Source organism: Trachypithecus francoisi, unplaced genomic scaffold, assembly GCF_009764315.1.
Source record: "Trachypithecus francoisi isolate TF-2019V2 unplaced genomic scaffold, Tfra_2.0 Lachesis_group15, whole genome shotgun sequence".
NCBI lineage: Eukaryota > Metazoa > Chordata > Mammalia > Primates > Cercopithecidae > Trachypithecus > Trachypithecus francoisi.
Genome location: NW_022681460.1, coordinates 693186 through 706841, shown reverse-complemented (window position 1 = coordinate 706841; position 13656 = coordinate 693186). Strand labels below are relative to the sequence as shown.

Below are 13656 nucleotides of genomic sequence, written 5' to 3'. Positions count from 1 at the left end.
TGTAAAAATGATGATTCACTGAGCCAGACTAAATTGCATATTCAGTGGAAGGCTGATCAAGGACTCAAAAGAATGCAATCTTTTGCCCCTTATCTACTCATGACCTGGAAGCTCTTGCTTCAAGTCCCGCTTTACCTGTTTTACCTGAATTACACATACTGATTCATGTCTCATGTCTCCGTAACATGTACAAAAGCAAACTGTACCCTGACCACCTAGGGCACATGTTGTCAGGGCCTTCTGAGGCTGCCATGGGCGCAACCTTAACCTTGGTGAAATAAACTTTCTAAACTGATGGATGCCGGATGCGGTGGCTCATGCCTATAATCCCAGCACTTTGGGAAGCTGAGGCGGGCAGATCACCTGAGGTCAGGAATTCGAGACAAGCCTGGCCAACATGGCAAAACCCTGTCTTTACCAAAGACACAAAAATTAGCTGGGTGTGGTGGCACATACCTATAATTCCAGCTGCTCAGGAGGCTGAGGCAAGAGGATCGCTTGCCCAGGAGGCAGAGGTTGCAGCCACTGCACTCCAGCTTGGGTGACAGAGCAGGATGCCATCTCAAAAAAGAAAAAAAAAATTGATGGAGAGTTGAGATAACTCTTGGTTTACAATGTAAATGTTTATTTAAAAACAGACATTATTTTATGTACCATTACAAATATACTGCTACTCAACTGCTCGGGAGGCTGAGGCAGGAGAATGCTTGAACCAGGGAGGCAGAGAGGTTGCAGTGAGCCGAGATCGCGCCATTGCTCTCCAGCCTGGGTGACAGAGCGAGACTCCATCTCAAATAAAACAAAAAGAAAACAAATATACTGCCAATTAAACTGTGATTTTGTCAAAAATAAATGTTGATGACTTTACTTCCATTAAAGCCACTGTAGTAGCCAATGGAAAGCTTCCTTTTTGTCCTCTGAAGGTTCACTGAAAAGTCAACTGACAAAAGGCAAATTAATTGGAGAAAGGGCATACAAATTTATTAACTTGCACATGGGGGAGAACTAGAGTGATTTTGCTGAAGCCCCAAATGGGGTTCAGAAGCTTATATACCATCTTGAGGTTACAGAATGGGGGTTTGGATTGTGGCATAACAGGTTATGGAAGTGGGAGACCTGGTTGACAATCACGGTCTTGTTATGCAAATGAGACCTCACAGGTAGAAGTCCTCAGAGAGAACAGCTGGTACATGTTTCTTTCAGAACTCTGCAAACCAACAGTAAAATTTGAAACCCTCCAACCTACTGATGGACCCTCTGCTTGCCCAAGGGCATTCTTAAGTTAACCTGAAAAACCACTTCAGGCAATGACGGGTGGGGGTTTGCCATGCCTCATAATACACACCTCCCTTGGAATTCAGGCACAGCAAGCCAGCATTAAGGTTAAAACAGAGACCTTAAGACTGACAGAAAAGACTCTTGTGCAGAGGCTTCTTCATTACCTTCAGGGCACACAGGATTCTCGCTTTCCACCGTACGGTCCTCACTTTACCTGTTCAACCTTCATTTATCTTTCACTGCCTACTCCTGGGTAACACTTGGCCAGCGCACAGGTTTCCCACATCCTGAGGACACCAGCGGGCAAGGTTTGAGTGAGGGCTCTGCCTCGCTGGCGGTCACCCGCAGCCCCACAGCACGACATGAGCAGAGGTGAGGGGAGCGCCCTCACCAGCTGCGACTCTCGCAAAGACCAGAACCATCCCTGCGCACTCGGAGGAACCAGGTAAGCGGCTGGGAAGCACAGGCGCCAGGGGCGGGGCCAACGCTGGGAGGTTTCCTCTGCCCCGCTCCCTCGCTTGGGTCCTGCAGCCCGTTCTCGTCAGACGCGTTCCCGCCTCCTGCCCTCCGGCCTGACGCCCGACTTCCGCCTTCCGGCCCGGCTGTGGGCTGCGCCCCACGCCCCACGCCAGCCCGCCCCTCACGCCAGCCCGCGTCCCCCCAATGGCTGCCGCCCGGGCTGGGCCTGTGGAGCTGGGCTTCGCCGAGTCGGCGCCCGCGTGGCGACTGCGCAGCGAGCAGTTCCCCAGCAAGGTGGGCGGGCGGCCGGCATGGCTGGGCGCTGCCGGGCTGCCCGGGCCCCCGGCCCTGGCCTGCACGCTGTGCCGCCGCCCGCTCTCCTTCCTGCTGCAGGTGTACGCGCCGCTGCCCGGCCGCGCGGACGCCTTCCACCGCGGCATCTTCCTCTTCTGCTGCCGCGAGCCGCCCTGCTGTGCCGGCCTGCGAGGTGAGCCGCCAGACGGGGTCGTGATGGGGCCATGCCTCCCAAGCGTGCGCGTTAATTCCGGGAGCCAGGAGGGAGACGGCGGAAAGCACCGTTGTCCCCCTATCCTCGAGCTCCCTCCCCGCCTTGCCCCAGGAGCACCTTCTGCCGGGCCCTTCCAGGATGTCCTCATTTTTTTTTTTTTTTTTTTTGAGGCGGAGTCTCGCTCTGTCGCCCGGACTGGAGTGCAGTGGCCAGATCTCAGCTCACTGCAAGCTCCGCCTCCCGGGTTTACGCCATTCTCCTGCCTCAGCCTCCCAAGTAGCTGGGACTACAGGCGCCCGCCACCTCGCCCGGCTAGTTTTTGTATTTTTAGTAGAGACGGGGTTTCACCGTGTTAGCCAGGATGGTCTCGATCTCCTGACCTCGTGATCCGCCCGTCTCGGCCTCCCAAAGTGTTGGGATTACAGGCTTGAGCCACCGCGCCCGGCCTGATGTCCTCATTTTTACTACACAAGCTTCTAACTGGCCACGCGCATCGGTAGCCCCCAGCTTTTAATCCGTGGGTGCTAGGTATGGTGCTATTCAGATAATAGAAATTGTCTTGGAAAGATGGGTCCCAGTAGCTTTTTTGGCAGTCGTTCTTAACGATCAGTCTTACTAATTTGATTAACTCAAACCAGCTCCAGGAGGCAACTCAATTGCGTGTACCAGACGAAATCTAGTTTCGGGATTTTAAAAGCTTATTCCTGAAAGCAAAAACTTTCATTTTTTAAAAAAGTATTTTCAGTTTTATGTGTAGAGGATGAAATATTTGAACTGCTGTTTTGTTTGAAGATACAACTTTTCTCTGCATTCTTTTAGTTTTTAGGAATCAGCTACCCAGGAAAAACGATTTTTACTCATATGAGCCACCTTCTGAGAATCCTCCCCCAGAAACAGGAGAATCAGTGTGTCTCCAGCTTAAGTCTGGTGCTCATCTCTGCAGGGTTTGTGGCTGTTTAGGCCCCAAAACGTGCTCCAGATGCCACAAAGCATATTACTGCAGCAAGGAGCATCAGACCCTAGACTGGAGATTGGGACATAAGCAGACTTGTGCACAACCAGGTGAGTAATCTTTTTTTAAAAATCTTAGTTCAGTTTCATCGCCTTTGTCAACCCAGATATTTCCAGGATAACTTTAAAGTTAAAATTAGGGAAGTGGTATAGTACTTCGAAATTTTTCATACCTGGAACACCTTTGTAAAAAAGAGGCTGTGAAGTCTGAATCACTGAGTAATGTCACCATATAGGCATTTAATTTATGACCCTTTATCTAAAATGCCAGAACTATAGGGAATATAGTACTTTAGAGACAACAAATTATTAGACTGTCTTCAAAATTAAATGATTACTAATAGTGCTGTCCTTTTCGTTTCAGATCATTTCGACCATATAATTCCAGACCACAACTTCCTTTTTCCAGAATTTGAAATTGTAATAGAAACAGAAGAGGAGATTATGCCTGAGGTTGTGGAAAAGGAAGATTACTCAGAGATTACAGGGAGCATGGGTAAGCAGTTTGAGGACTTCATCCATTAAGTGGTTAAACATAATGCTTGGAAGAAAGCTCAGTGTGTCTAGAAGAGAGGTCCCTCAGGTGAAAATAGAGTTCCTGGACTGTATTTTCTGATACCTATGAGGGGTGTTCTGCTCCCTGTAAAGACAAGGGTGGGTATCCAGATGGTCCCATGAATAGGGCTGCACAAGACGCTGGAGGCTTGGTAAGTTCCTCTGGGTCCCAGATCTGTTTCTCAGGTTGGGGTAGTGTGAGTGCCTAGCACAGTGTCGGGCATGCACAAGAGCCCCTTCAAAGTTTCTCTTTCATCTGGCGGGTTTTAGACACACAATTTTGTCAGTTTACTTACAGTGTATACTCTTGGGTAGTACTTGTGCTGACCAAGTATCTTAGAGGTTTATTTTATTATAGTAGCCAACATTTATCCAGCACTTACCTTACATACTGTTTGTGCATGAGCTCATGAAAATCCTGACAGCAGATCAGTAAGTCAGAAACTGCCCCATTTTGAAGGTGAGGAAATTGAGGTTCTGGGTATAACTTGCTTTGGTCACATAATGTTAAATTTTACAATTTGAGCCTTGAGCCGTACACAAAACCACCAAAAAATTAGATTTATAGACTCAAAATGAAAACATTAGCTTACTGGTTTGTAGTTAATACCAGTCCTACATTCCAAAACATGTTTGAGTCTTACTCTGTGCCTGACCTTGTGCTTGATAATAGGGATATGATGGGAAGCAACACTCCAGTGGTCAGATGCTCACAGTCTCATGGAGGAGCCCAAATAATACTGGGGGAAGATACATTCCATGTAATGACTGATAAGAGTATAATACAGGTGCCATTGGAACACATGTGACATCACTGAAGACTGCCTGGAAGGGACCACACGTGTGTTCATACCTGTACGATAAAAATGATCATGAAAATGCTTACCTTTAGGAGAAGGGAGAGCCTAGAGTAGGAGGATCAAGGATGAAAGCTGGACTTCAAATAGGCCTTATTAGTATAAATGTGACTGTGGAACTGTGTATTTTAAGATTATGAAGTAAGGTAAGTTAAAAAGCAATCCCTAATCATCAAAAGTAAAAAACTCTTGATGTAGTCATATAACCACACTAAGAACTCTTCTAGGTGACTTCAACACATAGGATAGTACATCTCTAGTGGAATATACCTTGAGAATGAAAAGAACGTAACAGTGTTAGTATTTTCAATAAACATGTTATTAATAAACTGTTGCTGTTATTTTGAGATGGTTGTGTGTATATTGGGGGGATAAAGGAAATGAGTAATTATGTTGGTGTTACTGAAAACTGAGGCGTTGGGCGTAGGAGGAAGATAATGTTGATTGTGTCTACGTACCATTCTCTCTAAAAGGAACTCCAGGCTCTTTGGAGAGGTGGTTGATACCAGAACTGGGTCAGGAAATGTTCATATAATGTGGGAACATGGTCATATCAAAGATTAAGGATGCCAGGAAGGATTACTAGGGCCATGTCAGAACTCAAGCAACATGAAAAGACTCCTGCTGGCAAAAGATGGACAGTTTGAACATCTGCAAGGACACTAACTGCATCAGATATGTTTAATGGGTTCAAAATGATACTTTAAAAAAACTCAGTAATCATCTTTGTAGGATACTTAGGAACAGACTTATTTTCAAATTGGTAAATAAAAGGAAAGAGTTTGACTTCTAGGGGTACATAATTATGAATAAAGTGATATGTGTGGGATTTACTTCAGAGTATTGAAGTTGGAAGTGGCAGAGAAAGGAAACACTGGACTTGGTAAGTGTTGAAGCTGATTAATGGTACATGATGGTTCATTATAGTATTTCCACTTTTGTGTATGTTCAAAATGTTCCAAAATGAAAGGAGAATTAAAAAGAAAAATGCTTCCTGGAGGTAGCTGTGTTTTACCTGAGACTTGAATTTGAGTTCCCAGATGAAACAGTTTGGCAGGAGGCAGTAGGGCCTGAGGGAACAGCGTTTACAGTGTCCTAATGGTTCCACTGAAACTTTCCTTGTATAATTGGTGGAACATCAATCTGAAGGCATCCTACACTTCCTCCATCCTCCTGATGGTGCAAGTGAACACCATCAGTGTCTTTCCAGTTTCATCAAAGCAGTTACTGTAGCTTCTCTGACTCAAGGTAGATCAGTTGTATTTTAATGTACATTACAAAGACTAATGGTTATACTTAGAGACATGGGTCTGTCGGGGACAGCAGTGGCTCAGGGTGGCTGTAATCCCAGGAAGAAATGTGGAGAAGGAAATGAACTTTTTTTTTTTTTTTTTGAGACAGAGTCTCACTCTGTCGCCCAGGCTGGAGTACAGTGGCACCATCTCAGTTCACTGCAACCTCTGCCTCCTGGGTTCAGGCGACTCTCCTGCCTCAGCCTCCCGAGTAGCTGGGATTACAGGCACCTACCACCACGCCTGGCTAATTTTTATATTTTTAGTAGAGATGGGGGTTTCACCATGTTGACCAGGCTGGTCTTGAACTCCTGACCTCAGGTGATGTGCCTGCCTCAGCCTCCCAAAGTACTGGGATTACAGGCATGAGCCACTGCGCCAGGCCAGAAATGGGCTGGAAATGAACATTTGATGACTGAGTGAGTGAGCCTACCAGCTGAGGATACTAATGATAAGAAGGGCTCACATTTGTTGGGTGTCCTGTGATGTGCTGGGCAGTCCTAAGCCCTTGACCATTCTGTTATTTTGAAGCTTTAAGGAAATGCACTAAACGGAAGCCCATATAATAGAGCTGCATGGAGTACCTGGAAATTCAGAGGGTCCAACTTGAATGAGCGAATAAATACAGAAAGCGATCTGACTGAAAGGGGGTCCCTCTCCAGGTGTGAATTGACAAGTTGTGGGGATTACTCCTATTTTCATAATAGTGACATTGATTTTTCAGGTGAAGCACTTGAGGAAGAACTGGATTCCATGGCAAAACATGAATCCGGGGAAGATATAATTTTTCAGAAGTTTAAAACTCAGATAGCCCTTGAACCAGAACAGGTAAAGTGGAACTCACAGCTCCTCACTGTGTTCTCTTCAGGCCATGTTTTATGAGTATCATCTGTGAGAAGAAATAACTTCATAGTAACACTAGTCTGTTCCTTAGGAGCCTATAAAAGCAGGCTTTTGTTATCTTGTTAGAGGAGTTCCTCACACAAATTGGCCATGTAGAAAGGTATTTTGCAGTGCTGATCCATTTAATAGTTACTAAAAGACTAAAGGTTATACTGTTTATCATACAGGGTTCCTTTTCTAAAGAAAGCGTCAGGGATGGGAGATGAATGAGATGTTGCCTGCGGTACATGAGGTTTAGGCACAAATGGCCCCCCTAAAAAGAAAAAAGGTTATTTTTGCCCATTTCCAACAGGTACCTTTTGGCTTGTAAAACAAACATGGCATGTTGACATTTTCTCCTTAACCTCCCCTACCATACACGTAAATCACGAAAGAAAAACCCATAAACCAGTCACTGGTTCAAATAAATACCCAGGGGTTTATAGGAAGAATAGATCTAGGTCTTAAACACTAAGGCAGTTTTTAGCAATGCGTATGCTTTCAGACAAAATACAGAAAACTACTCAGTTGCTGTAGGAAGCTTATTACAGTGAAATTTACTCATGTTTGTAGTAGTTTTCAAAACACTATGTTTCACTTGGTATTTGTCCCTCCTAAAATTTTTTAACTATGAAGGCAGGCCCAGACTCTGGGCAGAACTCTGCAATCAGAGCAGAGGCTCATTCTTAGTCCCTTCACAATATATTCATAGCACTAACATTCCAACATTAGTAGTAAAAGCATCATCTAGGAAATATATTTTGATGTCCTCTGAGTCAGATAAGCTGAAGTAGTCACTTTGAGGTACTGAGAAGGCATTAATGGCACACTGGCACAGCCAGGTCTGATGGGGGAACTGTGACATGCCTTTTGGGTCAGTGCTACATCAAGAGTAGGAACATTCATGGAGTAGATAGCATGTTACCATTGGAAACTTTTAGGTAAGGTATTGATTATTTCAACATGATCCTCAATTGATTTTAGATTCTTAGATATGGCAGAGGTATTGCCCCCATCTGGATTTCTGGTGAAAATATTCCTCAAGAAAAGGATATTCCAGATTGCCCCTGTGGTGCCAAGAGAATATTGGAATTCCAGGTATGACCTAAATAAGGACGATTTTAGTGTGTCATCACCATGATTGTTTTCAACATTAAAAACTTCGCCAAGGTGATTTGTGCACATGGGTCAACATGGCCGTACGGAAGGGTGGCCTAGGATGAGAACCGTCAGTTTCCTGCCTCGCCTTGGGGCTAGTTCCCTGGAAGGAACTGTCTTGTCTTTTTCTGTTTCCTAGTTTTCAGACACTGTCTGTTGACTGACTTCTGTGAAGATGAGTATAGCTACACTGCTCTCCACCTGCAGTGTGGTTACGTCATTATTGTTAGTGCCTCTGTTAACTTGAGTTATTTTAAATAATTTGTACCTTCCTTTCTTGTTCCATTAATTGAAGTCTTTGACTCCATACTTTATGAGAGGAGTCTTTACTGTTTAATCTTGGTTTGTGGATTTGTTAGAACAAATGGATATAAGCATTAAAGATAAATGTGCCCCCCTGCCCAAAAGGATTTGTTAGCATCAAAATACCAAAATCCATTTTGGGTGGAAATGCTCTTGAGCTATGGATCCACTAACCTTCCCAAAGTCATCGCTAATATTGGTTTGTTTCTTTGGGTAAAAAAGCAATTATGAGGACCATAACCAAAACTCTGCTTGGTTCTTACTGCCAGAGCTCTCAGTGTCCAAAATGAGGTGACAGGATGGTGGCTATTCTGCCTATTCACTCTTTCAATTAGACTACTTCTAAGATTCTTCTCTGGTCTCTATACCTACATTGACAGATGTCCTTTTTGTATTCATGACTAGTAATTAGTGTTTCTTGAGTCACGAGTAACAATATCTGCAATGATGCAAAGTAAAAGTTGCCTAAATAGAAGCCTCAGCCCTTTTGAGTGGCATATTAGTAATGAAAATATTCATTAACAGCCACTTGTGAACTTCTTTCTCAAATGGAAAACACCAAACAGAAGGTGAGAGGGGCTTTGAAGTCATAAGGAAGTTTTAGATTGTTAAAACGTGTTAATTGTATAATGTCTATAATCCTGCTTTGTAGTATGAGGATTGAAAGACCAAGATTCCTATAATCATCCTGGCTGAGAAGGTCTCTTAAAAGTAGTGCTCCCTGCTGTGAAGCGGCTTTCTAACTGTGCATCACCCTCTTCTCAGGTCATGCCTCAGCTCCTAAACTACCTGAAGGCTGACAGACTGGGCAAGAGCATTGACTGGGGCATCCTGGCTGTCTTCACCTGTGCTGAGAGCTGCAGCTTGGGTACTGGCTATACAGAAGAATTTGTGTGGAAGCAGGATGTAACAGATACACTGTAAAGGCATCTTAAAGCCTTGAAAAATGTTAATACTCTTTTATACCTTGCAATTCCATTTCTGGGATTTTATCCTAAGGAAATACTTATACCAAAAATAAAGGGGTGAACATGTTGAGAGATTGCTTACACAGTGTCTACGTATTAGTGAAACAAAAGTGTCCACTGAGAGAGAATTAAATAAATTTTGGTACATCCACCGTGGAAGGCTACACAGTCTTTTTTTTTTTTTTTTTTTTTGAGACGGAGTCTCGCTCTGTCGCCCAGGCTGGAGTGCAGTGGCCGGATCTCAGCTCACTGCAAGCTCCGCCTCCTGGGTTTACGCCATTCTCCTGCCTCAGCCTCCCGAGTAGCTGGGACTACAGGCGCCCGCCACCTCGCCCGGCTAGTTTTCTGTATTTTTTAGTAGAGACGGGGTTTCACCGTGTTAGCCAGGATGGTCTCGATCTCCTGACCTCGTGATCCGCCCGTCTCGGCCTCCCAAAGTGCTGGGATTACAGGCTTGAGCCACCGCGCCCGGCCGAAGGCTACACAGTCTTAATTATAACACATACATTGACAACCGAGATACCATTATAGGTGGTATTCATGGTTTGATCCTATTCTTGTAAAAATATTTGTACGTATGCACAGAAATCTGCAAAGATGTACACTTAGTGCACTGGTTACCAACGAATGGTGGGACTAACTAAAATGATCTTTTTACTTATATGTGCATTTCTTTTTCTAATAAAAATGGGTTATGTGCCTAATGAAGTCAAACTATCTCACTCTGAGAGCATTTCCCACCCTAAGTTTTTTAAAACACAAAGGAAAATACTTAGGTAAAACGCCAACAAACTTGTCTGATCATTAGCTGATTATCACAGGTTCTAGTATGTACTGGAAGCCCAGAACATTAGAAAAATACCAAACCTCAGGTTGGTGAGTATGAGAAACAGAAAACCCAGTAATTCTGAAGCAGCAGTATCACAGCTGGCAGGATCAGGAACAGTGGCTTTGTGATCACAGGCCTGGAACTGGAAGAGGCTCTACCTTCAGAACCGATCTTTGTCAGCCAGTGGCCCTGCTTACAGATGAGACACTGAAAGGCAAAAAGCGATGGTCTTCCCTTTCCATGTCAGCATTGTACACATGTTCCCTGTCGCATTTACAAGGCTTGTGGAGTGTAAGCCAGGATAAGGGTCTGGCCTAGGAGGCAGCAGCCTGAAGAAAGAAGGCCCTGAAGTCAGTTTTCAAAGGGCCGACCCTTGGCCTATTATGTTTCTGATACATTTGTTTAAGCAAGTGGCTCTGAAGACTAAGGTTCTTGCCATCCCCTAGTAGCTCATACTTGACAATTCCCAGTTTTCTCAGCACCAGTGATGCCTGCCCTGAAGACACTGCTGTTGATCAGTGCCTGAATACTGACGGCTAATTCTGATCAATTTCTCAGGCTTATTTCCTTAATCTACATTGGCTCACATTGTCCCCTAACACATCCCGGTTAACTGAAATGCATTGCCACCATAAATCCTCACGTTTTCATAGGTAACGTCACTTGCTAATATAATTGTCTATTTGGCTATTTTATTTGTAATTTAGAAATTTCTGTCCTAGTAGTCCATATTATATAAGTATGTATATGCAATTTGTACTAACTGTGTGTGTAAGATGCAGTTATACGTAGCACCATATGGAAAACTGCAGTATGGAGTTTCTCCCATGGGGAGGTTTGACACTAGGCTACTTAAGAGTTAGAGGGTACTAGTTTTGAACCTGGGATGGCTAAATCAATGAGAACCACCTATAACCATGGTGTCAGCCTGTGGCTACTGGAGTAAGTTGTCATCAACTAGTGATGAGTTGGTCACAGCACTTAGTAGGAAGCACGGTGGCGTAATGAAACCTGGACTAGTGGGGCCTTCATATCTAAAATGATGTAGTATTCTGCTTAGGCAGAATGTGTTAGTACGTTATGAATGCTAAGGGCTTTTAAAGCAAACATGTTATGGTCTTTCTGTGGTAAAAACTGTTACTTGATATGGACATTCTTGCAGGTGTTTTGGCGTACCCAGCCAAGCTGTCATTGGTGTTTATTCCAGTCAACCTCCGGAGATGATCCTAAAAGTTTACAGGGCCTTTCCGTTTGGAACTATCAAGAGGGAGACAAACTGGTCCAAATCACTAGAAAGAAAATACAACACCGACTTGGCATCTGTGTTAAAAAATAGCAACTATATTAAAAATAAACAGTACAATATAAAAAATTTAAATTAAAAATGCATTCAGCAAGTTGCCTTTAGAAATGTGAAGACACTTTAAAACACTACTAGGTAATGAGAAGGCTCCCCTCCATAATCATGGCTGCACAGACAGCGCTGTCCATGCAGCCACCATTTCTCAACACCTACCAAGTTTCACCATCTGCTTGGTTCAGATCCTGTCCAGCCACAGCAGCTCTCCTCTGCTGTAGAGAGCAGCATATTCAGCTTTGCCTTTTTATTTCAGATACTGAATATCCTTTGACAGTTTCAGATAGTACAGCCAAAAAAAAAAAAAAAGTTTTAAGTGTTTTTGGCAATCATATTGGTGATAGTATTTTTGTTACTCTTAAGAATGTTATGGTGGAGGTGGGAGGATGATTGGAGCCTAGGAGTTCGAGACCAGCTTGGGCAACAGTTGAGTGACTTTGTCTCTACAAAAAGTAAAAAAAGGTAACTGGGTGTGTTGATGTGCACCTGTAGTCCTAGCTACTCGGGAGGCTGAGGTGGATCACTTGAGCCCAGGAGTTTGACTGCAGCAAGCCATGATTGTGCCACTGCACTCCAGCCTGGGCAACAGAGTGAGATCGTGTCTCAAAAAAAATTGCACATATAACAGATAAAGTAATGATAAAGTAAATACGTAAAGCAAATGAGTAATTATGGGACATTCTAATTCATCATCCCGTGTCTTTAAGAAATAAAATTCTCATTGTAGAAGAAAGAGTATATATAATATAGAATTGGTTAAATAAAAACCCTGTGAGCTTTGAATTGGACATATTAATATTAACTCATTTTATCTTGAAAACTTAAAAAGGGAAAGAAGCAAGTATTTATCCTGCTATATGGAGTATAATCCTTTTATAAAAGTATTCATGTTAATAAATGAAAAGAAATGACTACAATGTCATTTCGCAGCGCACTAATGAGTTAATAGATCTAGGGATTACACGGCAGCTTCGAATTCGCAGGAAATACAGAGAATAGGGAAACTACACCATGAATTTCCAACTAGCAAACCCCAGACTATGAGAAGCTCTAAACACTAAATGGCCTGTACATTGGAAAGAAAAGAAATGGACAAGGAACTTCAATTATCTTTAAATGCGTGAGAGTCAGGACAACAGTTCCTGCTTGAGGGAAGCCAGGAGTGTGTGTCTGGACAGGACCGTAAGGACGGGCTTCTAGGACAGGCAGCAAAATCATGTTTCTTGACCTGGTTGGTGGCTGCAAGGGTATTTGCCTTTGAATAATACATTATGCTATACATTTGTTAGGTTTCCTGTATATGTAGCTACAACTATAAGAGATGATTTTTTTTTAAGTTATATACATCAAAGTCCTAGGCACTGATAGGAAAAATATTGGAAAGGGAAACATAAAATTACTATTTACAAATGATTACATGCCTAGAACTTTCAGTGCAATCAACTAAATCAGTAGTAATAGGAGTTCAGTAAACTTGGAAAAAGAAAAATATTATCAACAATACATTTTGACAAAAATTTATCAACAATAAATTTTAAAGTGTTAGGAAAAACTTCCAGTAATAAAACAACAGAAATGGTAATATCTTAAGGAAGTAATACTTATGAAATATAAAAGCCCTGTGTGAAAAAAATTATAAAACTTTACTGAAGAACATAAGACCTACATACATGAAGGGATACTTCTTTCTTAGATAGGAGATAATATTGGAATGATGTCTTTCCAAGTAATCCATACATTATTGGCATCACTAATGACTGGGAAACGCAAGAAAATGGCATTTCATACGCTGTTCTCTTTGGACTGCAATCTGGTATCAACTGATTAAAACTTAGAATGTATAGTCTTTAGTTCCTCTTCCAGGGAAGTTTACTACATGAATACCTGCACTCATCCAAAAAATACACATACAAGGATGTTCCTCCAGCGCTGTTTATGATATTGAAAAACTGGAGAGCATGTAAATGACTGTAATTACAGGAATAGCTCAGTAAGTGAAGGTACCTAACAAGAGTATCCTAGATTCCCAATCATTGAAATAGGTTTATGATATATTTACTGAAAAAGGGAAAGCTATACAATTGAATGTATTCTATCATTTTTTTCCAAAAATGGGATCAAATGCCATGCCCAGAGGATAGACAGAACGGGCTTAGAAGATACCACTTAGAAGAGACCACTAATCTGGTCATTATCTTG

At 42.9% G+C, this 13656-nt stretch overlaps 1 protein-coding gene across 2 annotated transcripts; it reads left to right on the top strand.

Moving 5' to 3' along the window:
• Positions 1 to 1832: 1832 nt before the first annotated feature.
• Positions 1833 to 11485, top strand: PDCD2 (programmed cell death 2). 2 transcript variants are annotated; one of them, XM_033234171.1, is made up of 7 exons: positions 1842 to 2224; positions 3065 to 3307; positions 3621 to 3752; positions 6685 to 6788; positions 7827 to 7940; positions 9069 to 9431; positions 9750 to 11485. In XM_033234171.1, exons 1-6 carry the CDS (start codon positions 1942 to 1944, stop codon positions 9225 to 9227), a joined length of 1035 nt encoding a protein of 344 aa, XP_033090062.1. In that variant the 5' UTR covers positions 1842 to 1941; the 3' UTR covers positions 9228 to 9431; positions 9750 to 11485. The 2 variants fall into 2 exon arrangements, with proteins under 2 accessions (XP_033090063.1, XP_033090062.1); XM_033234172.1 differs by lacking the exons at positions 6685 to 6788; positions 7827 to 7940; positions 9069 to 9431; positions 9750 to 11485 and adding an exon at positions 4485 to 5009 and having other exon boundaries at positions 1833 to 2224.
• Positions 11486 to 13656: the final 2171 nt, after the last annotated feature.

Bases quoted from the DNA above. Each gene is read 5' to 3' on its own strand.
- PDCD2 (XM_033234171.1), top strand. From the start codon at position 1,942: ATGGCTGCCGCCCGGGCTGGGCCTGTGGAGCTGGGCTTCGCCGAGTCG. The intron at 2,225-3,064 runs GTGAGCCGCCAG...GCATTCTTTTAG, and splicing joins CTGCTGTGCCGGCCTGCGAG to TTTTTAGGAATCAGCTACCC. The intron at 3,753-6,684 runs GTAAGCAGTTTG...TTGATTTTTCAG, and splicing joins AGAGATTACAGGGAGCATGG to GTGAAGCACTTGAGGAAGAA.